Consider the following 24,921-nt stretch of genomic DNA (forward strand, 5'->3'; position numbering starts at 1 on the left):
TACTGGGCCTAGAAACCCCACAGGAGCACGCTCACAGGAGCTGTGTGGAGTGGGCTGCCTGACTGGAGCCATGAGCTCGTCAGGGGTTGCATCCACCATATGGCAGCCTCCCAGGAAGGGAGCCAGGGAAGTGAATAGTCCAACCGCATCTTTCTCTCTCCTTGCATCTCCTGCCAGGTCTCTTTGTGGTTTCCAGATCCAAAAGAGAGGGCCAGGGCACCCGTCCTTACAGGCCTTCCGGTCTCTGCCCTCATAACCACCCTTCTGGTCTCCGCCCCTGCCACTCAGCTAGTCTGCAGGCTGCTCATCCAACCCAATGACAAAAGCCATGACCTTTGTGCCTCTTTTCAACTATTTGTGACCATTCTCTTTTCTAAGAGTTTCCTTTCCTCCTTCTCTGCTTAGAGAGGTGCTACATAATCATATGATCCAGCCCAAATACCCTTGTTCTCTGCAGTCTTCTCTGCCTCCTGCTAGGGACCCTTACAGCTGACTCTATCTGTGCTTCATTGGGCTACATTTCTTGTTGGGTCTGGGAGCTTATTTGTGGGACTGCTTCCTCTGTAGAGTAGAGCATTCTCTCTTTGAGGACACCCCATACTCATATTGTTAATCTTTTTTTTTTAAGATTTTATTTATTTGTTTTTAGAGAGAGGGAAGGGAGAAAAAGAGGGAGGGAAACATCAGTGTGCGAGAGAAACATCTATCGGGTTGCCTCTCGAATGCCCCTAAGTGGGGACCTGGCCCACAACCCAGGCATGTGCCTGACTGGGAATTGAACCAGCGACCTTTCTGTTCTCAGGCTGGCACTCAATCCATTGAGCCACACCAGCCAGGGCCTGGCATTCTTTTTTATTTTTTTAAGAAAAAAGAGATGGTTTATTGTACCCGGTACATTCAGCCATCACAGTCATCTCAGCATTCTTTGGTGGCACCTCTAAGTGGCTGAAATAAAAACAAGTGCTCCAAAAAAATTAGTTGTACTGAAATGATTAATGGAAAGACATGATAAATATCACTTACCTGGCTAAAGATGGCATTAATTATAATGGGTTCAGCATATTTAACACCAGTTAACTATATCGCACGTTGCGCATAACTAAGTCCCTCTGACACCCTCCCCTCACAGGCAGATTGACTTGCTGTCATATTCTCTGGGGGGTACCCTATTTGTGGCTTATTAGAATTTATCTGGGTAGTTATTCCTTGTTTTACCTTCTAAATCTTTGGTTCCATGAGAACAGGGACCGTATTTGTGATGTCACAGTCTCTGACCTTAGAACAGTGGATATATGGTGTATAATAGACCCTTCAGAAATATTTGTTGACTGAATAAACATACTGGTCACAATGCTGTGTGACATGTCATAACCTCAGGAGGCCAGCAGAGTGGGGATTCTAGGGGCCTTGGAAGGACCCATGGGGTTCTTTTCCAGGCCCCCCATGTCACTCTTTACTGCTAGGAGGAGTCATTTCTGTAGGGCTCCACTCTCCCGTCATCAGCGCGGCCACCCTTCCCCCTCCCATGGGAGCAGGAGCAAACTCCCTTTCCTTTCAGTCACCATGGGGAATATAATATTTGGGGAATTGTTTTTCTGAAATGATTCTATTTCTCCTTTCTCTTTCACAGATGGTGCCAAGCAAAATATATTTAATTGTTATTTGGACCATTTTGAACCTATTCAATAATTTTGAAAATGAGTAGTAGGCTTTGTCAGATCTTATGTTTAAAAATTGGCATCATTTTATATTATTCACTATTGTGATAGTCTAATCAGATTTTATTATGAATAAATGACTTCAGGGAGTTCTTTTTAAAGGTCACAAATGATGTTTAATATCTTCAAAAAAGATTTTACTTTTTAGAAACAGGATGTGGCAACACAGCCTGGAAGCCTCAATTTATCTAAGCCCTACCATTGCTCAATCATCTTGTCATGTGCCATTTTTCTGAGGCTTAATATTCTGAAAAAAGTGTTCTAGAAAGGAAATTAAACTTGGGGTTTGAGATAACAGGGCTCTTATGAAACTTATATATACTGAAGATACTAGAAAAAGATCCTGACCAAAAACCAAAACAAAATGAAATAGAACAAAACATTAGATACTCCCCCACCCTGACCCTGAACAACAAAAAGCAATTAATTTGGTTAATTTGGAGGGACTAAGTAGGATTGTCTAAACTGAAAACATGAAAAATGGGACAGATGGACTTCATAAACTTGGCGAACATTAACGCCGGGTCCGCGTTGTAATAATAGGTTTTCACTGATGCATCTGCTGCAGACTAATTGCCTCTTTGCTGCTTGATAACTGAGGCTTAAGTTTGGGGGGTTTGCAACAGAAGCAATTAAAAGCTCAACACTGTCATATTTTTCATTAATTTACCAGTGAGTGGTTGGATTTATATGGATGATTTGATTTATTTTGAAGATAATTATAATTATAAGTGTGTTTTACTAGACAGCTTGTCCTTTGTAATATGATTTGCCTTTAACTACAGTATAATTTCTTCTGCCCTTCTGGTTTACGGCCTGTTCTTTAGGAAAGATAAAAGAAGCAGAGGCAATATCTATGAAGATAATATGTTTAAGGTAGATGAGAATAGAATGGTGTGGGGGCTCTCAATCTTGGGTGACAGAAGATCAGGTTTGGGCCAGGTGTGATACAGGACACTATCAGTAGAACTAGGAACAGGCAAAAGCAGAAAGGGGCCCTAATTCTCAGATAAGCTGTCATATCGATACCTACTTAGAGTATCTGTAAAAGCCGGACATTTGTATGCCCTGTAACCCAGCAGTTCCATTGCCGGGTACACACCTAAGAGAAAGGCATCCATATTTTCACAGAAAGGCACACACCGAAATAGTCCTAGCAGCACCAATGAAAGCAGCCATAACTAGAAACTACCCAAATGCCCATAACTAGTAGAATGGACAAATAAGTGATTGTGTGTCATACACTGGAATTCTGTATATCATTGAACGTGAAACTGCTCCTTACACAGCGAAGTGGAAGAGTCTCACAAGGCTGTGTGAAAGAAGCCAGATACCACAGAGTGCCCACCGTGCAATTCTCTCTGTGTTCAGTATGAAACAACAAAGCAGCCTAGGTGCTAGAAGTCACAATAATAATAACCCTCAGAAGGGTAGTGGTGGTGACTTCAGGCAGGCCCCGGAAGGGCCTAGGGTTCTCTGGTGCTGTTGATCTGGGTGGTGGTTATATTGAGTATGTTTAGTTTGTGAAAATTAGTAGACCTATGATTTAGGCACTTTCATATACATATATTATAATTTTTGAAGTTTAAAATATATCGATTTGAAAACAGACATTGTTACAATTTTCAAGCTGACTCGTTAGAAAAGGCAGAAGTTTACAATGACACCTTGACCGAAGGTTAAAGGGCACGCGGGGCTGCATCTTTTAGCAGACCCTATTACTCACCAGAAGAGAACAGTGAGACTCTGACTTAGCCGTGATCTTTTTGTGAAGAACCATGGGAGCTCATCCGAATCCCCATTTCTCTTAGGGGTCAGCTCTGGTTTCCGGTTCAGTGAAATCTTTATGGTGCTCTGACCTCTGTTCTCCACAAGCTCTGACTGTAGCCACTGTGAAAACCAAAACCAGAACGTGGTCTAGCGGTTAATAGTACTGTAGGGGCTTTATTGCTTTTGATTCTTTCTTGACTGCAAGTTTATCAAGACCAACAGCCCCACCTCTTATTTCTCCATCCGGGGTCAGGCATTGGGTGGGCATTTAATAAATATTGGACAAATGCCTATTGCCCTTGAGGAAATTGGAATGAACAGAGGCTCTGCCTGAGGCAGAACAAGCGTTTGCTTTTAAGTGGCAATCTTGTGGCTGCCTTTGAGTCATCTCAATTTGATTTCTCCAATTCCTTTGATCTCTCTCCACTTCTCTCTAAAATTTTCTTGTTTACGTGTTTATTGTAGAAGGATGGGAAATAGGAAAAGGCACAAAGAAGTAGAAGATAAATATCCATAATCCTTCCACTCAGAGAAACTTTTGCTATTTTCTTATATTTTCTTTTAATTTTCCTATAATGGCATTGCTTTCCCTGTCCTCCTTTCCCCATCACCCTCTTTTTTTGATTTCTTAAGAATAATGGAAATGAGTCTAGGAGAGAAACTTCTCCAAGTTTTTAAAGACTTTTGGGTAGAAGAGAAGTCTTATATGCTACTACTTCGGTTTTCTTTACTCTCCAGATATGAAGATGTAACTTAGATTAAGAGCTGGGCTTGCTTCTTTTTAAATTTTTTATTTATTGGTTGATTTGTTGTTCCACTTATTTATGCAATGATTGGTTGATTCTTGTATGTGCCCTGACTGGGGATCAAACCCACAACCTTGGTGTATCATGACGACACTCTAACCAGCCAAGCCACCCAACCAGGGCCACAACTGGACTTTCATGCCTTGCTAATGAATAGTGTAACTGATGTGTAACTCAGTCTTCTCTTATCCACTGCTTGAATTTTTTAGATTAGATTGACTGGTGTATGCATTATATTCCAAATCACTAAAAAAGACTTAGAGTTCTTCCAGGACAGAATCAAGAGCTGCTCTAGGATAGAATCATTCTATTGACTACTATTCTTGTCCTCAGTGTCACCTTGAAAGCAGGATGAGATCGTTCGGGTCTCTTAAACATTCCCATGTTTTAGACCTGAAAATCCTGTTAATCCCATGTCTCTGCCTGAGAATTTTTTAACAGAAAATTTGTCTCTCTGGGCAGAGATTTCTGGGTGGTTGTCCAATGCTGCGCTGCTCTTGAAGTTTCTGGAACCATACAGCAGTCACCTTCTGTATACCAGGGCTGTGGGGCTGGTGTGCATGTCTTCCATGTCACCACCTGGGGCTCCAGACCTGTCGTGCTCCTGGGTGCTCACACCCTACAGTGTTTAACTCTCGCTTTCTTCCTAAAATACTCTTAAAATAGACTCCTATGCTTCTCTCCTTGACATTTTTCCGTTTTTTCCCCAGACTACTGTGAGCTTTGTCCCTAGTTTTTCTTTAGACTCCTGAAATATTTAAATGATATTTATTTAAGTGAGATTGTTCATTGGTAAGAATAAAAATCAGACAGACTATGTCTCTTGACCTTTAAAATACCTTAATGGGTGCATTATTTTGCTTGTTTGCCTCTGCTCTGGGTGGGAGCCGAGTGACCTTTGCATTATCTCTAAGCCTCTGCCTGACCGTGTTGCTACAAATGATTATCTATCCTGAACAGAGTCCGTCTAGAGTGAGTACCTTTCTCTCTGTGCATGTGTGACATACAGAGAGAGAGAGAGAGAGAAAGAGAATATGAATATGAATATGAATATGAGTATAGTTGCCCAGAAAAGAGAAAAGAGATACAGTTTGGATTCTCATCATCATCATTTCCATTTCATCTAACACCTGGCCTGTGTTTGGTCATCTGAAGTGGCCCTATGCTCCTCTCTCCTGGAGCCACATTCACCTAAGATGCACCTGCTGCTTTTGGCATTGAAGAGACGAAACTTCATATGTGTTTCCATTTGGTTCCCTTCAACGCTCTGACCTTTAGAATACAGAATCCACTTAAGGGTGAGTTTATAGATGTGGTGTTTATGTCATCATTATCAGGAAGGCCGTGCTCGGTCTGGGGAAAGCCTCCATTCACGTCTGAGCCTTCTCCTGGGGGCCGGGAACAGAGCTGCCCGCCGGGAAGGTTTATGGTGGAGCCTTTCTGCCTCCAGTTGAATAGTTCTCTTATCCTCTGAGTCCTTTTCTTCAAATACAACTTTCCAAAGTTAAAAATGTTTTTTATTGGAGAAATTAATAGTGTGTGGCTTTTATGCAGAGGAAGAACTAGGAAAGGGATTATTTCTATAATAATACAGGAACATGAATATTGTAAACTCATCCAGCTGGATTGCATTCTAATTTGACTAATTCTTTTAGTAAAATACGGTAGCTTTACATTTTTTTAGGTAAAAGTAATGTACAGTGTGTGAAATCTATGGAAATCCGAGAAAAACTTGCAGAGTCTAAATGGATGAGAAGAGCAACAATAATGAAACAGCAGTCAGCATTTCTCAGGCACTCAGTAAGTCTTAGTACTTCACCTGCATCACTTCCTTCCATCCTCCTCCAGTTCTGTGGGTCGATGGCAACACGCCGAGTTAGTGTTTAACCCTGCCATCTTGAACTTGCTGGAAAATCAATTCCCTTTCAATGGAACACCTGCTACCTCCTGCAGGACACAGGTGGTATTCTGCAGACACAGTTTGGAAAATGAGGGAGGTTTAGTCATCTTGCAGCCATGGAGGGCCTGAGCTGGAACCAGACACAGTTGCCTCCCTCAACCCACCACCAGCTTTCCAGATTCTTCCTGCTAATTGTGTTGATGGTGACTTGGGATTGTCCCTCAGCGTTAAAAGCTGGACCAGTACATTAATTCAGTCTATCTCATTCACTAAAACCAGTGACTTCAGTGCTGTGGTAGGCTCTGGTGTCCCCCTATAGGTAGGACAGGGCTCTGGCCTCGTGGAAGCCACAGATGGATAAGAAAACAGCCACATGCAAACTTTCAGCAGGATGGGAATGTTGCTGAGTACCATATACTGAGTGCAAGGGCTGCAGGACCTGGGGTAGGCAACAGCCAGCTCTACTTGGGCAAGTGAAGAGGCCTCACAGAGAAGGGGCACGGGTACAGGGTCCCCAAGGAGCAGTGGAGTCTCCAGGTGGAGAACGCTGGGGAGGAGAGAGTCAAGAACGTGTTTGGCAGCGTGCGAATGACATGGCTGTTAGCAGGGTGGCTGGGGAAGGAGCACAGATGGTGTTTTAAAGTCAGCTCTGAGTCACTCTGTGAAATTACAGAAATTCAAGGAGAGGGATCTGGAAACTGTCCAGCACGCTATTTGACCTTCTAATCTGTCAGTAACCGTTTCCTGGCTAGCTCATAAATGGAAGTTCTCTGTAAAACTGTGTCACACAGGAAAAGTTGCAGAATAATTTCAATTAAAGAAACATGGCTCTGACGCCTCAGCCTGTGAACCAGAGGGCTTCCTTTCTCACCCTCTTAATGGGTTCTTTACTAGCAAGTTGCCCCACTGCCCGGCTTTGACAAAGGCCCCTGTGCTGCGGATTCTTGATTCTTGCCCCATCTCCTCAAGTGACTGAATGAAGGTTAAATATAACTTCCCAAGTAGGGCCAGAAGACACTCAGCTTCTGATGTGCTGGTGCTTGAGACGGAAACTCTATTTTCTGCCTAGTTTTTTTCTTGTTGCCTTGACAACTGTTTTTTTTAACTTTTGATTTTTTGTCAACAACGTGAGCTGCTTCCTTTTGATTTAGCTCAGAAGTGTGTACAGATCTATACCTTATTCAGAGAGTCTCTGATGTAAGTGTTTATGTTTATAGATTTTTTTTATTTTTTAGACTTCACAATGTTGAACAAGGGTAGATAATTGCACATAACTGTTAGCCAACCTGATTCACCAGACAAAGGCAAATGATAATGATTTTTTTGTCTGATGTCAAATACTGTAGGAATGATTCAGAGTCACTTTTTTTCCTAATTGTTTTATTTGGGGGAAATGCTATTACAAAAGGGCAGCTGTAAAATACAGTGACCTCTGTGCCGATGAGTTATTTTTTCTTAAAGTGAAAGAATGGGTGGGATCTAAGGAATCAGTGTAGTCGATAAACAACAGAGAAGCATCTACAAGTTATTTTCAGGAAACAGAGTGACGAAACGCAAAGCTCAAATCTCTGATCAATGAATTCTTCTAACAACTTGTCTCATGGATTTCTACCCTCGCCCCCTTTAGTGGGAAAGCAAATCGATGACTCCACTACAAGAAACACCTTAGGATTCTTTGATTTGGATTCACTTTTATAAATACATGTAAATGTTTTAACATCTGGCTCTTTAATGTCTCTGAAAAGGTCCATGTGAAAATTGTTTCCATAAATTATAAACGCACGTGCTTTCTTATGCCTTTTCCTTGCTTACTCTGCTCTGGCCGCGGTGGCCTCTTGGCTGGTCCTCATCCTTGTTGAATCTGTTCTCATCTCAGTGTATAGGTGTCGATGTAAATAAGACTGTATCTCCTTGATTTCTTTACTGTTTAAGTTTTCATGCTGTGAACACAGACTAACCTATAACTACTCCCGGCAAGCATGCCAAAGCCTTATGGTTAATGATCAGCTGTGTGCTGTAAGCTTACACAGTCGCCATAGAGATTCCTGTCAGTAACAGCCAGAATGGCACAGCAATGGAGATAAATCACAATCTAGGTGTTAGCGACAATGGTAAGCAGTCATCCATCGCAAGACCACCAGGACGTGTGGTTCATGGCTCAGACTGCGTTCTTTGTCTCTTTGTCTTGTCAATCACTTAGTACTTTACACATATTATAAAATATTCCCTGCAATACCTGTCTAGTGGTACGGATTAGCTGCATACACTCAGACTGATGCATTGTCTGTTCACTCCAATCATACTCTGTGTAAGTAACTTGCCCTACGATAAATTTGGTTATAATCTATGTAATTGCATGAACCGTTTTTCAGTCTCAAGATACCTTCACGTTTCGGTGGTCTCCATACCTTCACTCCACCCTCAGATGCTCAGGGACTCTGCATTTGCTGTTTCCTCTCTTTGGAACCTGGATGCCCCAGATACTGCATCGCTGTCTCCCTCATTGCATTCAGGGCTCCAGTTACAGGCCACCCCCTCAAACAGGACTTTCTGGACTTTCCTGTCTAAAACAACATCCTTGTCCATCATTCCCTTGCCAGTTTAGAGATGAGAGAAGCCATCGCTGGAAAACCTGAGTGATTATCAGTGACCCTATATGAAGTTGACTGGTCTATAAGCCCTACCCATGGCAAGAGCTTCCAAATTACCTTTTCGATGCCTCACCCTTCAATTCTGAACTCGCAGTCAAGGATCACCAGATATTTGTGGAAATCCTATGTCAGAAAATATAGAGACCAAGACGAATGAAAACTAAGGAACTTGAAAGAAACAGAGAGATGGAGCAGAATAAATCATAAGTAAACAAACAAACAAACAAATAACATGAAGCAGAGGAAATCATCATGAAATAATACAAAAAATTCCATACAGCAACAGAGGGGAGACCCAGGTCAACGGCTGTGAAACAGGCCTGGGGAGCAGCCTGGAGCTCTCGGAGGAAAGTGAGCAGGAGGCCGGGGAATTGAGAGACTGTCCTGTCATTGCGACGGGTAGAAAATTATACGGAGAGGCTCTTGGAGGGTGTGGATATAGTTAAAGACAGTTACAAAGCAAAGCAAGCAGAAGTAGCTCTTAATCACAGAAGCAACAGTTGTGTATCCTAAAGGAAGCATATTATGTTTCCTTTTAGTATGTGATCAACTTTATATAGTTATAATAATATAAACACTGAATATTGATTTAATAAAAAAATGATATAACCCTGGAGAATGGGGGAAGGCAAATGTGCATATATGAAGCCTAGGGATATCAATGTGTCTAAAACTGATAAATTTTTATGTGTGATTATATTAATTAGACATAGAAGATTTAAAAAACCAGAAGGAAAGGCAAGTTGAAATGTAGACTCAGAAATGGGAAGGAGGATGGGGGAGGCAGGGAACCACTGTTCATTGTAAGACTTTCAGCCCCATCTGACTTTTAAAAGCTGTGAGCATATATTACTTTGATAAACAAAATTAGTTAGGAATTAAAATTTAAGTGTTCAGCAGTCCTTCTGTGCACACGTCACTGATACAATCTGATGGACGTTTGATTAACGTGGAACTTAGTCCAGCACACAGCTGACATCCACGGCTGGCTGGCCCATTTGTTGAACCAAATCCATTTTCACTTGTACATGGAGTAATCAAGTCAGACTCTTTTCGTTGGAAGTCAGGCTGAAGAGATTTATCATTTCCTGCTGCGCCATGGAAATAGATTGGACTGTGACTCCTGATTGTTGAGGCTGTGTGCTCATTAAAAATGGAGAGGTGCATGGGGTACTAAATTGAGCGTTTTAATTACTTTAGATTTAATGACGTGCTTTTGCCATGTACTTAATCTTCAGCAAATATTTACTCTTCCTAAACTGGCAGATTTGCAATTTATGACTGGGCATGTCAAACGAAGCATTTTCTCTTTCCCTGACCCCAGAAAGATCTCTCCAAAATTACAGTCTTTGAAAAATAGCAGACACATTCTCCTTTGTGGGGAAATTTTAACATTTCCATCCTATGATTTGGAACTGACCCTTCTCATTCATGTGAACCTTGGTCTGTACTTGCTGATATATTTATTTCAGATACAGTAAATGTTTTTTATGATTTCTTTCAATAGTTAATTTATATATATATTTATTTTGCTTACCTACATTGTATTCCTTGCACATTTCAAATATTACAAAAGTGAATCTCATAAACTTTTTTATTTTTATGTTTAAATTTAATCTTTATTATATTTTTCAATGACCATTTAGTCCCCTTTTACCCTCTCTCCCCTCAGCAGTCACCACACTGTTGTCCATGTCCATGAGTCCTTTTTCCTTTTTGCTCCACCTCCCACCCCCTAACCTCCCCCACCCTAGTAACTGTCCTCCTGCTCTCCATCTATGAGTCTGTCCCCATTTTTCTTGTTAGTTCAGTTTGTTTATTAGATTCCACATATGAGCAAAATTATATGGTATTTGTCTTTCTCTGACTGGCTTATTTCACTTAACATAATATTCTCTAGGTCCATCCATACTGTTGCAGTGGGTAAAATTTTCTTCTTTTTTATAGCTGAGTAGAATTCCATTGGGTAAATGTCCCATAGTTGTTTTATCCACTCATCTACTGATGGACACTTGGGCTGCTTCCATGTCTTGCCAATTGTAAATAATGCTGCAATGAACATATGGGTGCTTATGTTCTTTCAAATTAGTGTTTTGGGTTCCTTTGGATATATTCCCAGAAGTGGGATAGCTGGATCAAAAGCAGATCCATTTTTAATTTTTTGAGGTATCTCCATATTGCTTCCACAGTGGCTGCACCAATCTGCATTCCCACTAACAGTGCAAAAGGGTTCCCCTTTCTCTACATCCTCTCCGGCACTTGTTTATTGATTAATATTGATGGTAGCCATTCTGACAGGTGTGAGATGGTATCTCATTTTGGTTTTAATTTATATTTCTCTGAACAGTGATGTTGAGCATCTTTTCATGTCTGTTGGCCATCTTTATGTCCTCTTTGGAGAAGTGTCTATTCAGGTCCTTTGCCCATTTTTTAATTGGGTTGGATACAGTAAATGTTTTTATTTTACTATTTGGATCATTCTTATAGAGAGATGGGTGGGTAGGTGCGTGGATGGATGTAGATAGATAGGCCAACTGCACAAAGAGTGCGTGGAAATATAGTGTCAAACTACACTAAGAGTGTGTGGAAATACCGTGTCAGGTAACAGAGGATACATAAAGATTTAGTCTCAAGCTTTCCAGTCCATAAGACTGTATAACGGCCAGCTTTCCAAGCGGAGGTTAAATAACCATCATTCTAATGCATCTAACATAGTTTCCCAAACTTTTTGATGAAAGTGGAATCAGGAAGATGTTCTATTAGAAAGTCCTGAAATAACTGTAAGATACTTTTAGATATTTGTACCTTGGAAGTAATGTGAGGAACTGGAGCTGGAGGTGGTTATCACAGCCTAGGTGTGGATATCTTCAATGACTGCTTAGCAATAGGAACTTTTTCAATCCCCACATCACCCAAAACACTTGCAAACACTTTCTAGACCAAGAATAAAATGATCAAATAATGATTCCTTTTTGAATTTTGAAGATGAGACAAGACTTAAAATTCTAGAGGTGATGTCGGAATTAATGAGTATAATAAATTGGAAGTTGCGCTTTGTGAGCCCAAAAACTTGTATGTGAGGACTGCAGGCCTCACACCCAGGAGCTTGCCTGTGCACTGTACTGCTATTCTCAATATGCCTTATGAGTCTTTGGGGCATGCTTCCTCAGTTTGAATTCTGGCCCCGGCACTTACTCGTGTTGTGTCTTTGACTAAGTTTCTTAATCTCTGTGTCTCAGTTTCATTACCCGTGAGTTTATCATTAGCCCACTCAGTGCCTCTGCCAGCCTCCTTCTACCATGATTTCTTGTCTTACAGAGGGTGGAAATTTCCATTTCCAGGATCTCTGTGGCTAGTGTTCTGGATGTAAGTTAGGTGTGCTAAGCAAATGTGCATTCCCATAAACCTTTGGATTTAGACCTAGACCATGTGGGAAGAGAGAAATGGGGCATGGTGCGTTCATTTTTAGCTGGCGCCTTTAATGGCAGAGGCAGCATGGCTCTGGAATGAGCAACTGTAGTGGTAGCTTCCTGATTTAGCAGGCAGCCTCCTGATCGGGAAACTTCCAGACTGTAGCAGAAACTTAGCAGCAGCTTCCTAATTCTTTGGGTTCCTAATAGTGATAGAGCCAGTAGCCCCTTTGGCTGTTCAGGTCTGCTTATTGATTTGAGTATCAGTTCCTAAAAGCTCAGCCTAGAGTCTGTTTCTGCAACTCTCTCGACAATGATGTGAACTGTGTTATACTTTTTAATACTTCTCTTTTGAGTAAAGTAGCCAAAGTGATTTATGTCGGCTGCAACTAAACACCATGAGCAGTCCCCTTACCTCACAGCGTTGTTGTGAGGGTTAGTGAGATAAGGCATTTACAGTACTTGCAACATTATCTGACATAATTAAATATGTATATTTATAGGGCTTTTTCTGGCCTTAGTCAGCAGTATACCTACAACCATGAATAACACAGATATTTATTAGTTTGTTGATTTCATCATTCATTCATTCATCCATTAATTAAAACAAGTATTTATAGAATGTCTATTCTAATCAAGACATGTTCTAGTTGCCTTAGGGTAGTGGTTACCAACCTAACTAGAACACTCTGGAATTGTTTTTTTTTAAAAAAACTTAACTTCTATGCCACATCCAAGAGTTATTGAAGACAGGAGGTGTGTATATGTGTGTAGATATTTCTTAAACTGAAACCCAATTTTTATACAAAGTACACAAATCTTACAGCTTGGTAGATTATGTTTACATACCCAATTAACCACTGGTCAGGTCAAGATACAGAAAAACAGAAATGTACATGAAAGGTTTATTGCATGCATGGGTTTTTGGGCTTCTTTTAGGAGCTAAAGTTACAAATGCATTTGACATTTTGCCACTCGGAGGTCAACAAATTTAGTTATCTGGAATAACCAGTATAATTAGGTTATCTTTCTCTCTTTTTCCTTCTTCATAGTACCCTACAAATTTGTATTCCTTTCTAAGTTTATGCAATAAAGCTATTTCATTTATATGTGAAATGAAATGAGTTTAAGGGAGACCTTATGTAACAGAAAATTCCAAAGTACCAATAAGGTAATAAATGTTGCCAATAATAACTTTGTAATAATCTTTGACTCTGTTTATCTTCTTATGATTGGCATGGCTCACTTGCTAAAGAGACTTTAACTATCTTATTAAAACTAAGCCAAATGGCTTCTTTTGTATGCTCTCTTCAAGGAGAGTGAATATCATAAAAAAAACCTATTATTTTCTCTTTTTTTCCAAAAGAGTGTTTGGAGAAGATATCTCGGTCTGTGGGCCATCGGCTGCACAATTAGCATTGCAATTCTGAGGCCACCAGAGCAGCAGGCATGACCTGAGTTAGGAAGATAAAGTTGGTGATTATTTGAAAAGTAAATAGAAATAGTTGATTACAGAGAGAGAATATGTCATCTGCAAAACATTAAGAGCATATGCATGTTTTATAAAACCAATTAGGACAATTTTGATTTTGAATGATTTTGTATAATTGGCTTATTGCATGAAACTTTCAGAAGCAAAATGCAGCGTGAACATGAACTATACTTTTAAGATGATCACGTGTGATTTGGGATCAAAGTCTAATATTGGGATACTCTTTCAAAGATAGCTGTATCATATTAGTAGCAAATTAAACCAACTCATGTCATGAAAGGGCTAGAAAACAAGAAAATTCTATGTAGCTCATTCCTCTGTCTTCAGGCAAAATCTCCAGAAATCAACCAAGGTGAGTGAATGTTGTCTGTTTTAAGAACTCTTAGAGAATGAGCTTTGGTTGTGAAGGCAGTCGGGCTAAGGCATTTATCCTTTTGTTGATGTGGCCGGTTAAGAGACTGATATCTTCATTTCCTCACCATTTCCTTCATGGCCCTAGGTTGGCCATTATTTTCAGTTAACTTCGCAGATATTATTCCACTGCCTTCTCACTTGCAGCGCTGCTATTGAGGTGGCAGGTAACTTAACCATCATTCATTTATAGGTAATCTATATTTTCTTATTGGGTGGTTTTAGGATGTTTATTCTTTGCCTTTGATGGTCTGCAGTTTTGTCTTATGCCTGGCCATACAGTTCATTTTGTTTATCCTGCTTTTAAAACATCGTGACTGCTAAACTTGAGAATCCATGCTTTCATCAGGTCTAGGACGTTCTTACCCATTAGTTCACTGTGCGTTGCTTTCCCCTAGTCTTTCTGCTGCGCTCTCTGCAATTCCAGTTCACGTGCAGTGGGCCATCTCGCTGTGACTTGCATCTCTTACTTATTTCTGCGCTGTTTTCTCCATCTCTGTCCTTCTGTGCTAAATTCTGAATAATATCTTTAAATTTGACTTCTATTTTCAATTTTTTTCCCAGTGGTGTCTAATCTTGTTTTACCCAACTATTATTACCATTTTTTATTTTTCTAGTTACTTTTGTTTCTTTTTCTAATGTACCTGTTCATTTTTTGTAGTCTCTTACTCATACTTAAAGTTTCTATCCCCTATTGGATTGTTTAACATATTAAGCACATCTGTTTCGTCTTCTGTGTCCATTAGCTACAATAGTTAATGTTTCTGTGAGTCCGGTTCCAGGGCTGGCCCTTTTTTGTTTTTTCCCTCACGATGAAGGTGTTTTGCTTCAGAGTGTACTTTGTGAGTATTGCTTTTATTGAGAGCTCATGTCCAATGGAACTTTATGTGTAGGGTTTCTGTTGAGGTTTGAATTGACAGTGTACTTCTTTAAAGGGGATTTGCACTTGGTTTCTCTAAACGTGGGAGGGCACATCAATTTGGAACCGTATGAAAATAAATACCTGGCTTTGAGGTTTTGGGGCCTCAGCTGAGGCCACGAACTGATGTGAGGTGTGGCTTACGGTTAAATCTTAGGAGAGACACTTCTTTGTTTCTCTTCATGCAGAGCCGAAGCCAAGACAAACAAGTTTTCTTCCTGTGACCCTTTGCAAGGCACCCATATTTTTCTGCTCCATCGTTTCTCAGAGGGTGCACTTCAGGGCTCACAGCTCTGTGCAGTCGTCTCCTGTCGGGCACATCATCCTGCCAGGACCCTAGACCGTGTGCCCTGACCCCTGCGTGGCCATTGAAGCCGATGTGCTGGGTCTAGATTCACTTACCTCTTGGAATGCCTGCTCTCATTTTGCTTTTGGTCTCTAGGGATTTTATTGACAATATTCTAGCTCAGTCATGGATTTTTAAAGATTTTTTCAAATGTTTTACCCAGTATTTTTAGATATTTAGTAACAGGGAGGATTTTCATAATATCCTGTATTTACACCATATTCATTTGTCAAAAATATGTAACTATCTCTGCAATCCTACTAGAAGTATCCTTGTAAAGGTGGAGGTTTAATTCCATATTTGCGCCCACTTCTAGCCTTTAAGAGTCCATGTTAGAAACACTTTCAGCATAAGTACATCCTGCACCCTTCATGTCCCATGTTTGCTGGCAGCCCCGGTTTCCACGTCTCTGCTGGTTAGAGGCCTTTTCTGCATAGGTCATATCATATTATGCTATTTTAAATTTTGTTTGTGGACTCTTCCATTTTCTCTGAGTTTTCCATGTTCTCTGAAGATTTTGGTCCAGGAGAGAAAGCTGAAAGCTTTGCCCTTTTTCAGATTCAACTGTAAATGGGGGAAGAGAGGGAGAGGGAAGGAGATTGAAACTTCTCTCCCGTATGTGTTCTCATTTTATTTCCAGTCTCATCTTACCTGTTTAACTCAGCACTTCAATCTGATTCAGCCAGCAGTCACTTTGTGAATCCTAGATCTTTCCTGCCTAATTTCCCAATCTTTTTTTAATGCAGCTTGTTTCTCCTTCTTGGATATATTTACTCACCTAAACTTTTCCCTGAAGCTCTTTGCTTGATTTATAGTTTCCATCAACTTCCAAAAACCACCACCACCATCAGGCTCCCTAGAGACTGAGTCATTTCAGTCCCTCCTACACTCTGGTGCAGTCGCCCTTGGGGAGGCGTGGTGGGGGACAGCTGCAGGACTCGGCAGCCCAGGCTTCTGTGTTTGACACTCCCACACATGGAGGCACCTGCTGTTTCCACCCACTCTGGGATCCTGTTTGCTCTGCAGAGCGTACACTTGGGACCTCTCTGTAGTCAGAGTTCTGCTGCTGCTGTGAGATGGGTAATGTTCACTGTGACTCACTGCATCCACTCTGATGCCAGGATGGGGTAGTAGCTATTGGTAAAAAGGATGTTCCTTCTAGTCAGGAATGAATGCTTGTTCATCCGGACTTCCCTTATGATGTGCGTTGTATGGTGGACATAGAGGAGCATTTATGATCCACTTTTAAAAATCCCAGATGTTAAATGACCAAGACCTTTATACTTAACATGTAACAACTCTGCTGCTGATACTGCTCTTGTCCCTATGGTAATAATTATAACGTAGCTTTTATTTATTGAGCACTTACAATGTGCTAGGCTTTATGCTAATAGATCATTTAATTCTAACAACAAGCCTATGAAGTAGGAGCTGTTATTATCCCCATTTACAGGTGAGGACACGGAGATTCAGAGATGATAAGTAACTTGCCCAAGGTCAAATAGCCAGTAAATGGCTGGCCAAGCCAGGACTCAAACCCCAGCCTTGTAAATGCAAAGCTGACACTCACAAGCATTTCATCTATCAGGATAGAAGCCTTGAGCTTTCTGATCGACAGCTATGAGCCTTTTTTACAAAGGTGAGAACTTAAATCCATGTTAGGTCTGTCCTTTAAGGTAACAAAAATGAAAGTATGCACACTGAAGCCATGCTGTCTGCCAGTGCACGGAACTGGTGTTGGAACTCCTTTGTGAGAACTGCTTTTAGAACCCACTCGTGAAACATAAGAAAACCTGTTTCCATTTGGAGAGAAACCTTGACTGTGTGTGTGTGTGTGTGTGTATAATGTTTATATATACATATGTATTTCTTTTTAAAAAATTATTTTTATTCTCAGTCACAATTGACATACAATAATTTTATCAGTTTTAGGTGTACAGCACAGTGGTTAGACATGTATGTTCCAAACCGTGCCTTTTACCCACGCCATGTTACCCTGCCTGACCACCTACATTATTTATCAGGTTTCACTCCTAATGCCTCTTGACAGTTTCCAAAAAGGTAATTCTGCCCCTGAGGATGGAGATTGCCTCCAGCGAGGATGCCCAGAAGAAGGACACTTCAGAGGGAATGAAGATGCTTCCTAAGAGACTGCAGCATGCTCTCAGCAATGGCAGCAGTTCTGAAATAAGAGTTTCCCTCCCCCCAGCCCCCACCCACAATACTTGGAAGAGGGAGCACTCACCTATATGTTTACATTCTGGGGTCTTGGCTTACAATTCAGCCTGTTATTTCATAGACGTACTTAACGTCAAGTTGATGTGGAGTGAAATCTATTTATACAAACAGGCATCTAACAAAGATTCTACTGTGTGTAGAAAAATGTCAGACTGTCCTTGTCTGTCCCAGTGTCAGAGAGTCTCACTGCCGAGGTCAGCACTGCAATGGGCTCTGTTCTGACAGGGGTTCTGTTCCATTCCTCTTCAAATCTTAAAATTGAGAAATATTGACTTGTGGATGTGGCCAGATTGTGAGTAGGCCCCCATTCCTCTTCAAGGAAACAGGATGAGGTTTCTGCTTTCCCAGCAAAGAATGATCTCCCTGCTATATGTCTTCAACAACACTCCAAGTAGCAGTTTTAAATTGCTTATTTTTTTTTATAGTGAAGGTTAAGGTTAAAGTTTCAAGCATCATCTTAATTAGCTGCTCACATTTAACTTAACTCTGCTGAAGTAAACAGCGTATCAAAAAAAAAAAATAGCAATGTTTCCATAGCAACCTCGATCTGAATCATTTGCTTTTCTTCTTTACTCACAAGCGTTCCTTACTCTCTAGGCTGGGATATGACACAAATTTGCTGAGACCTCCTATGTAAAATGAAACGTAAAAAACCGTTTCAGGGAAACATTTTAAACGATTGCTTCAAGGGTTATGGTGAAGCTCCTAATTCTAAGTGGCTGCTGAAGGGGACTGTCTCTTGAGTCCCCTTGTCTGACATCCTCACCTCATTGCCCCCTCTTAGGGCTTGGTGGGGTTAGGGGGGTCACAGTTCTTGTTCCAGCTCTAGCTGTATAAGGTTCTGGTCCAGAAAGGGAGTTAAACCAGATAATTCCGGATGGCTTTCCTAGCTGTGAAGGGTCAGGTTCTGATCCTTTAACTGGTTGCTGCTTAAAGTGCAAAAACTAAGCCGTATAAATTTGCCTCAGGCTAAGCCTCAGTCTCACAGTAAAGCAAAGGGTTGTTAAGCAATTTTAGGATCTAATAAGCCTGTGGTTCCTAAACCAATTGATTATCTGAATCATTTAGGGAGGCTCTGAACTCCTCAGCGCCAACCTGCAAATCTCTCACTGGTCCTAATTATGGCAGATGATAGCCAGATGAAGATCATTTTAATTAAGAAAACTAGCCTTGGCTGTTGTGGCTTAGTGGACTGCGCACCCGTCTGAGAGCCTGAAGATCACCAGTTTGCTTCCCAGTCACGCACGTGCTTGGGTTGCAGGCCAGGTCCCCAGTTTGGGGCCTGTGAGAGGCAACCAATCGATGTTTCTCTCCTCTTTCTCCCTCCTTTCCCCTCTCTCCAAAAATAAGTAAATAAAATCTTTTTAAAAATAGCAGCCTATTAAAAAAAGAAAGGGAATCAATGAGATTAGCCTTTTCCAGTTCTGTTTGCCAGTCCCTTCATCAAGTGATTCTGCAGACTTGGCCTTTGTCTCAGTTCCCTTGTCTGGATGTGACCGGGTGTTCTCCCGCCCCTGGACTCAGCTTGGTGCATAACTTTTTTACCAAATGGACTGGAAACACAGTATCAATCACATTTCAGAAGTGATAAACTGACACTATGTGGGTTTTTGCTTGAGAAGATTTGCCATTAAAACAAAACAAATCTTGACGCTTCTGGAGAAGTCTGTTTTTCACTTCACTCTTACATTCTTTTTAAATCCCCTTCAGACTGAGATGAAGCGAGGAAAAGACAGACAGAGGTATTATTTTCTTAGTAATTTCATAGGCCATTAAAGAGAGAAAAGGGACAAAACCCAGTAGAAAAATGGTAAAGAATATGAGTAGCCCTGGCTGGTGTAGCTTAGTGGGTTGAGCACGGGCCTGCAAACCAAAGGGTCACTGGTTTGAGTCCCAGTCAGGGCACATGCCTGGGTTGCAGGCCAGGTCCCCACTAGGGGCCTCACGAGACGTAACCACACATTGATGTTTCTCTTCCTCTCTTTCTCCCTTCCCCTCTCTCCAAAAAGAAATTAAATCTTAAAAAAAAAAAAGAATATGAGTAGGCAGTTCACAGTATAGGAAACCCAAATGGCCAATAAGTACATGAAAAGCAGCTCGGACATACTAGTAACCAGGGAAATGAGAGCCCAGATTAAAAGATGCCATTTGAAACATCTGACAGAATCAGGGTTTGGCAAAGCAGTGGAGAAACAGGAAAACCCAGCAAGAAAATGGATGAAAAATCATGTAGTATGTTCCCATATTAGAATACTATAAGGCAGGTTCATATATTTCAACAATGGCTAGAAGTCAAGTGTCGTAACGTTGAGTGAAAAAGGCAAAACTTGTATACTGAAATTAAAATTGCATCGACCACCACACACAAAGCAACACTATTGCTTACGGAGGTACATATATAGAAGGTATAAAAATGCGCTGGAAAGAATAAATTTATGTGTGTAAGTGGTCAACTTTGATTGAAATGTTTCATTCTTTAACAAGAAAAAAGAAGCAAATATATCTTTATGGCTGACTTGAAGTGTTATAAACTTGGATATTATAGTTCCCTGTATTTTCAGAACATTTTAATTTCCTAAGGAAAATATGACATGCCAAGGTAAAAGTAAAAGCGTTTATAATCACACAGTGAAGATTGGCTTGGGCACCTGATTATAGGGCTGTTCCCCGATCACACATACCTGTTTTTCTCCAGCATTCGTTTTCTTTCCCAGCAGTTGCATTTTAGAGGACCCTGTCCTCTGCCCATTGCAACTGTTAGTCATTAGGATGGAGGTGGCAGCATATGCCACCTCCCCTGGGGGTGAGTCATTCAGTTTTAGCTTCAGATGTAAACAAGGACAGATGGAGACTACAGTTTCAAAAGCACCTGACCAGACCTTACATCCTTTTGAAGTGTTAATTTGGATTACATATCTTGATAGCACTCCTTCCCCACCTCCCCCTTTGTAAATATGTGAATTTTGTCCTTTAAAGGAACAAAATGTATAAACCAGCAGGGTTACTACCAGGCAACAGGAGGCTTAAGCTTATTTGATTCTTTTTTTTTTTTTTTGCCATTAGTTTTATGGTTTTAATGAAATAAGAAGCAAGGAGTCTTAACATTTCAATGCTGGTGTTATTATGTAGCAGGGGGAAGAAGGTAGCCAGATAAGACCAGAAAGGGAATCAAGGGAGTTGCTGATGGGATGGAATGAATAGAGGCCCTTTCATCGCAGGGCAGAAACCAAAAGTTTCTCGGATGGCAAGGGGTAGGAGAAATACCATCATATGTAAAAGAGGGGAAAGGAAAGGAGGATTGTCTGGGAGTGCAGTACAACAAATCTGTGGACGTTTTAGCAAAACACAAAATAAACAAAAGACTGTGCACGCTTTGTTCAAACCTCAGACTGGGATTATTTTTGGCATTAAAACTAAGCCTTCTGCCCTGGCTGGTGTGGCTCAGTGGGTTGAGTGCCAGCCTGTGAACCAAAGGGTTGCCAGTTCTATTCCTAGTTGGGACACATGCCTGGGGTGCAGGCTGGGTCCCCAGTGGGGGATGCTCGAGAGGCAACCACACACTGATGTTTCTCTCCTTTCCTTCCCCCTTCCTTTCTCCTCTCTAAAAATAAATAATACAATCTTAAAAAAAAAGAGAGAGAAAAACTAACTAAGCCTTCTGGACTCAGGGCTATGGGGTCGGAAGTTCTCACTGTTGACCCGGGCATATCTGCCCTGCACGTCCAGCATCAGGTTACATATGTAATGTAATCATGATACATGTGTACACATAATGAAGCCTGTGCCCAGAGCCCTTATGAGAGTGAAAGAGGGTGCTATTAATATTTTTTAGAGAATTTTATAATAGTTTATGAGACAAACAGATAACATGCTGGGAATTCAAGATCTCAAATGCTCCCCGGTACTGTTAATACTTAATTGAGACAACAGGCATAAACCCAGGCTGTTCTCGACAAACCTCCCAGTCACCCTCGTGCCTACTAGGCACCCTAGTGATAGTGTAACCTTTACAGTAAGGAATAACCAAAGCTGGAGACTGTCAGAAGGGTTTGCCTGGCTTCTCTGTGAGACACCCAAGTCCTCCGCAGCCTAACCCAGCCTCTTCTCTCTTGTAAGAATTCTCTGCCCTTGGACCGCCTCCCTGCCTTCCCCTCTGGTGTAGCTTCCCCCTCTGCTTCAGTTGTCTACAGATGACTCATCTTGCCATTCCCAGCATCACCCACCATCCCAGTTTTACTCGACTTTTGCCTCCTAGACCTTGGCCATCTTGGATAGTAGATGGTTTACAATGATTTAGGCTGAAGGTAGAGACAACTGGGCCACTTTAGAAGGCTGGTTCTTGCTTCCTTGCAGGAGTGGTCCCCAGGGGCAGCAGACAAAGGCAGGACAACACACAGTAACATCTAAGCAGAGACTTGAAGGAAATGAGGGAACAAATCATGCAGATATGTGGAGAAAGCGTGTTCCGCTCAGAGAAACAGCAAGTGCAAAGGTTCCGAAGAGGGAGCTTTGTTGATGCATTCAAGGATCAGAAAGAAGCCGGATCGTTCAAGGCAATGATGCAGAGGTGTGAGCACCGGTCAGACTTTCACACAGCCTCTAGGGCTGGAAATAGGGCTTGATCTTGTTGATCTTGTTCACTCCTCTTATGGAGTGGGAAGGCAGGAGTGAGGGAAATGGAAGAGGAGATGAAGGAAAAGTGAGATCTGGAGCAGGAAGATGCTGAGTAGGAGAGCAGGACCCCAGATCCATGGGCCAGAGCCCCTCATAGGCTAAAAATGGTAGCACCACCCATGCAGAGAACATGTGAGGCCTCTGAAGTCTGACTGCTATCATAAAGGAGAGGAGTCATTGCAGCCAGAGTGCTAATGTGACCATTGGTAATCAGGACATCCCCCTCTGATTCACCTTGTCGTTCTCATGCCCATGAATTTTTCTTAGAGCAGCAGAGAACCCAGATGGACTCCAAGAGACAAGCTAAGGCAGCAGGATTTGTCTTAGAAGTGTGCTGGGCAGTGCCCAGAGAAGGGGGCAGCTTCCCCTCTGAGCAACATAGGAGAATATACAAGCCACATATTCCTTATATCTTGATAGTTCTCCATATTTTTAAATTAAGTCACAGATTTCTTTCAACTCTGTACAACCCTGAAACCACAGATCCTTCAAATTAGCAGTTGTTAGTAAAAAAAAAAAACTGGACAAATAAGGCAGAGTGGGCAGTGATTGATGCTAATGCAAGGAGGAGACAGAATTCTAAATATCAAATCCATTTAGAGAAAACTTGTTAAAGTTGAAGGCTACAGTGTTTCACAGAGATGAAATCCTGCTGTGCATTTATCAACCACAGAAGTGGCCATGAAGATTCTCTGGAAGAAACCCCCATTAAACATCTGGGTTTCCAAAGGCATTAGGCGTCTCTCACAGAACTCAACCACTTGAGTCTCAAATGCTCCATGCTAATTGACCTTCTCAGATGACTGAACTCAAATTAGCATCTATAACTCCTAAAGACAGAAGAATAGGTTTGTAAGAATCTCAAATAGCTGTATGTTTTCTCTCTTTGGTCAAAAGAAAAGTTAGCGAACGGATGCGCTGGGAGATGGTGACCTTGCAGTAACACTGCAAAAGCAGCCGCAGGAAGCCCACCCTCCTTGTCTAGTCATATAACTCCTAAAGAGATTTTATTCAGGACGGAAAGCCTATTGAAGTAAAAAAGGAGGTTCCATCCAATTTAAATAATACCAGAAGTAGGATTGATACTTGGGCCCTTGATTAGGATAAAAAAAAAAAAGACCTCAAAGTGTGAGAAGGGAGGAATGCATAGTGCAAATGGGGGCCAGCAGGAAGCCCCTTTGTGCAAGGGGGAGCTCAGGGCAAATCAGTACATCACCATGCGGTGGGATTCAGCATTGACTTCCCACTCCCTCCAGAATCCATCCTTTGAGCCAGAGTTCCTGAGAGAGAGTGGGGGACACTACTGGGATTTGGGGAAAGGATGATTCTTTGTCGTATGGAACTATCCTCTACATCTGTGATTTTCAACTTTTGTCATCTCATGACATGCACAAACTAGTTACTAAAATTCTATGGCACACCAAAAATATATTTTTTGCCTTTTGCCAATCTGACAAAAAATAGATATAATTTTGCTTCATTCACACTGGATGGCTATTGTTGTGCTAGCTGTCTTGTCATTTTTTAATTTGACATTCTAGGGGAAAAGACATCAGTGCCCCTGACTAAATAGTCAAGGGTTGCATGCTTTAAAAATTCTTGCAGCACACTGGTTGAAAAGTGCTACTCTGCCTTGTAGAATATTTACATCCTTGACCCTAGCCACTAAATGCAAGTAGCCCTTTCCAATCACTCAAACAAAAACATCCCCAGTGTCTCCCTAGAGTAGACATTACAGTCCCAAGCTGAGAGCCGTACAAGTCTGGGCTGTATTAAGAGGTGGAATAAGGTGGAGCTTGAATATACCTGTGAGGATGTACCACTGAGCAGGAGATGAGCGAGTTATCAAAGATCCATCGTTCCGTCCACATTTAGGTGCATCAGGAAAAAAGAAGCAATTAGCTTTATTTGCTCGTGAAGAGACAGTGATGTCCAAAATGCCACTCCATCCACATGATTAAAGAGATGGCTTTGTAGTTGTTCATTAAGCAAATTTTAAAAGGAAATCAAAGGCTGAAATGGACTGGAGGCAGTGTTCAAAAGAAGTGACGAATGACTCAACCCATATTGTTATTGCTCTTTGGAAAGGGGAAGAGGGGGTTTCTTTGAAGATGAGTTGCAGTCTGCTTGACATTTGCATGAAAAAATACAGAAGACAGGCTAGTTTTCTGTGTGCTTTCGGACACTGAGTTTAGGACGCCTAATTTCAAAAATTCAATACAGAAATGAAACTCAGATGGAAACTTAAAATCCTGCATATCAGAGTTATTGATCAGTTACTTAATAAGTACAGGCTATACTACGTGGAACGTCCTGTGCAAATGATTGCCTTGGGCGGACAGTGTCAGGAAATCTCCAACTTTCCCAGTGTTACTGCTGAGCGTCTCCCTTTTCTCTTCATTCTTCCCATTGAACTGGCTCAGCCCCTGTCCTCCTGCCTGACCACCCCAGGACCCCAGCAAGTGTGGGGAAGAAGATGGGACCCCTCATCCTGCCAGTGCAGGACCCCTTCTCTTCTCCCTTTGGCTCTCTAACAGCAGCGCCATTTGTTAGGCAAGAACTATTTGCCAAGGCCTGAGCTAAGGC

The 24,921-nt window shown here is 41.5% G+C and overlaps 1 protein-coding gene across 3 annotated transcripts in view; it reads left to right on the forward strand.

The window, feature by feature from the left end:
• The window catches only part of SHLD1 (shieldin complex subunit 1), a 69,253-nt gene that overhangs the window by 38,765 nt on the left and 5,567 nt on the right, over positions 1–24,921 (forward strand). The window contains exon 5 of one of the 3 annotated variants that reach the window (XM_053926354.1): positions 8,567–9,208. The exons of 1 other annotated variant lie outside the window; for it this stretch is intronic. In XM_053926354.1, the coding sequence (XP_053782329.1) occupies positions 8,567–8,799 (233 nt within the window). In that variant the 3' untranslated portion in view covers positions 8,800–9,208. Of the gene's footprint in view, positions 1–5,978; positions 7,294–8,566; positions 9,209–24,921 lie in introns of those variants that run through there. One more of the 3 variants, XM_071221784.1, reaches the window with a different exon arrangement.

This window comes from Desmodus rotundus, chromosome 6 (genome assembly GCF_022682495.2).
Source record: "Desmodus rotundus isolate HL8 chromosome 6, HLdesRot8A.1, whole genome shotgun sequence".
NCBI lineage: Eukaryota > Metazoa > Chordata > Mammalia > Chiroptera > Phyllostomidae > Desmodus > Desmodus rotundus.